Below are 1651 nucleotides of genomic sequence, written 5' to 3'. Positions count from 1 at the left end.
TTTAAAAATTACATATAATTAATTTAAAAATAATTTAAATTTTTATGCTATAAACAAAAGACTTAACTTCAAGCTAATTATGTTATGAATGTTAGTTTAAATTCTATTAATTTTATTTTTTGTTCAATAGCTTTATTATTCAATTTAAAAACGGGATTTTAGTTAAAACTTTAAATTAGTAAAATTAATTACATCAAAATGATTACTAAATTTAAAAATTAATAAAAAAGATATTCTTTTGCATTATTAAGAAATATTTAATATTTTAACAACATAAAATTAAGTTTATTTATTTATTTAATGATATTTTAATTGTAATAAATTAACATAAATATATAAATTAGAAAATCAAAATTGATAATGATTTTTATATAAAAACTTTACTAATTTTTCTCTTTTGATCTGAATTAAAAATTCAGATATGAATAGTACTAGGATACTGAAATTATGACAAAAATAGCTGATCTTATGAGTCTTCTAATGAGAGAATCATTAGAGTTAAATGCCTTTTTTATTTTAAATAGTCTATACTAATGAATATTTAATTTAAATATTTGTAGATAGATAAATTGCTTAAAAAATAAAATTAGATAAAATTTTGAAAATATTTTTTTGCTGAAAAATTGAGAGATCTTTGAATTTTTTTAATTGCAACTTTATTAATATTTCATTTACTTTAGAATGAAATAAGGTAAGTAAATACTTATAAACTCAGAGAGATATCCAAGGAAACAAATGAATTTGAGTGAATTTTCATCAAAAACTCAAAATATTTAACTATAAATTAAAATATTTGCCAAAAATCTAGATTTTAAATTATCTTAATTAAATTCAAAAATTGTAAATCGAAATGGCATTTTATTATCTTTGTAAAAAAATTTTCATTTTTAGATGCATGCTTGATAATTCAATTAGCTTATTATAAAAAAATATTGTCTATATAATAGTCCCTTATATAAATTAATTAAATACTTCCTATATTCTAATTAAAGTGCCTCTTATTAAGGTGCAATTTCTAATTTAGGTGATAAAATATTTTACCGAATACCGAATATAATTTTTTTTCAGTTTATCCCTATTAAAAATGCTTAAGTACAAGATAAATTTCATTTATTTCAAACAATAAAACTATTTAGTATTTCTTATTAGCTATAAGTACCTGATTGTTAAACTGATAATAAAAATCCATTCTGCACCTAATTATCATCCTTTTAAAAGAAACATTAATAAATTGATGTAAAATAAGTATAGGATTAACAATAAGATGAATTCACCATTTCAAATTTAAAAGAAATAAAACAGTATTTTAATGAAGATAATATTGAATTTTGTATAAATTCAGAAATATTTCTTTTATGGTAACAAAATTCATTTATACTTCCAATTTTATCAGCACTTTCTAAACTCTACTTATCTATTCTCTCTTCAAATGCAGATTCAGAAAGGGTCTGTTCTGATGGTAGTCTTGTAGTTTCTGAAAAAAAATAAAGGTTAAGCCAAAAGAAAGCTAAAATGCTTGTTACTTTAAAAGGCAATCAAAAATATTTAGAAAATATATAAATAAACATAATTTATTTGAATAATACTAAATTTTATACTGAAAATAGAAAAAATATTAATATATAATATTATAATTGATTTTAATTTAAAA

The 1651-nt window shown here is 18.6% G+C and overlaps 2 protein-coding genes across 2 annotated transcripts in view; one reads left to right on the top strand and one right to left on the bottom strand. All coding sequences in view use genetic code 6, as the record gives it.

Annotated features, from left to right (window-relative positions):
* The window catches only part of TTHERM_001118380 (hypothetical protein), a gene marked incomplete at both ends in the record, with an annotated part of 390 nt that extends 376 nt beyond the window's left edge, over window positions 1–14 (bottom strand). Inside the window, one exon of the mRNA XM_012796983.1 lies at window positions 1–14. This exon is cut by the window's left edge and continues 376 nt beyond it. Within this exon, the coding sequence (XP_012652437.1) occupies window positions 1–14 (14 nt within the window).
* TTHERM_01118370 (hypothetical protein) overlaps window positions 1–88 on the top strand; it is a gene marked incomplete at both ends in the record, with an annotated part of 5186 nt that extends 5098 nt beyond the window's left edge. Inside the window, one exon of the mRNA XM_001013472.3 lies at window positions 61–88. Within this exon, the coding sequence (XP_001013472.3) occupies window positions 61–88 (28 nt within the window). The remainder of the gene's footprint in view (window positions 1–60) is intronic.
* Between the last annotated feature and the right edge of the window lie 1563 nt (window positions 89–1651).

Source organism: Tetrahymena thermophila (assembly GCF_000189635.1).
Source record: "Tetrahymena thermophila SB210 genomic scaffold scf_8254677, whole genome shotgun sequence".
Classification (NCBI taxonomy): Eukaryota; Ciliophora; class Oligohymenophorea; order Hymenostomatida; family Tetrahymenidae; genus Tetrahymena; species Tetrahymena thermophila.
Note: the sequence above shows the minus strand (reverse complement) of the source record. Positions and strands in the feature narration are given on the sequence as shown.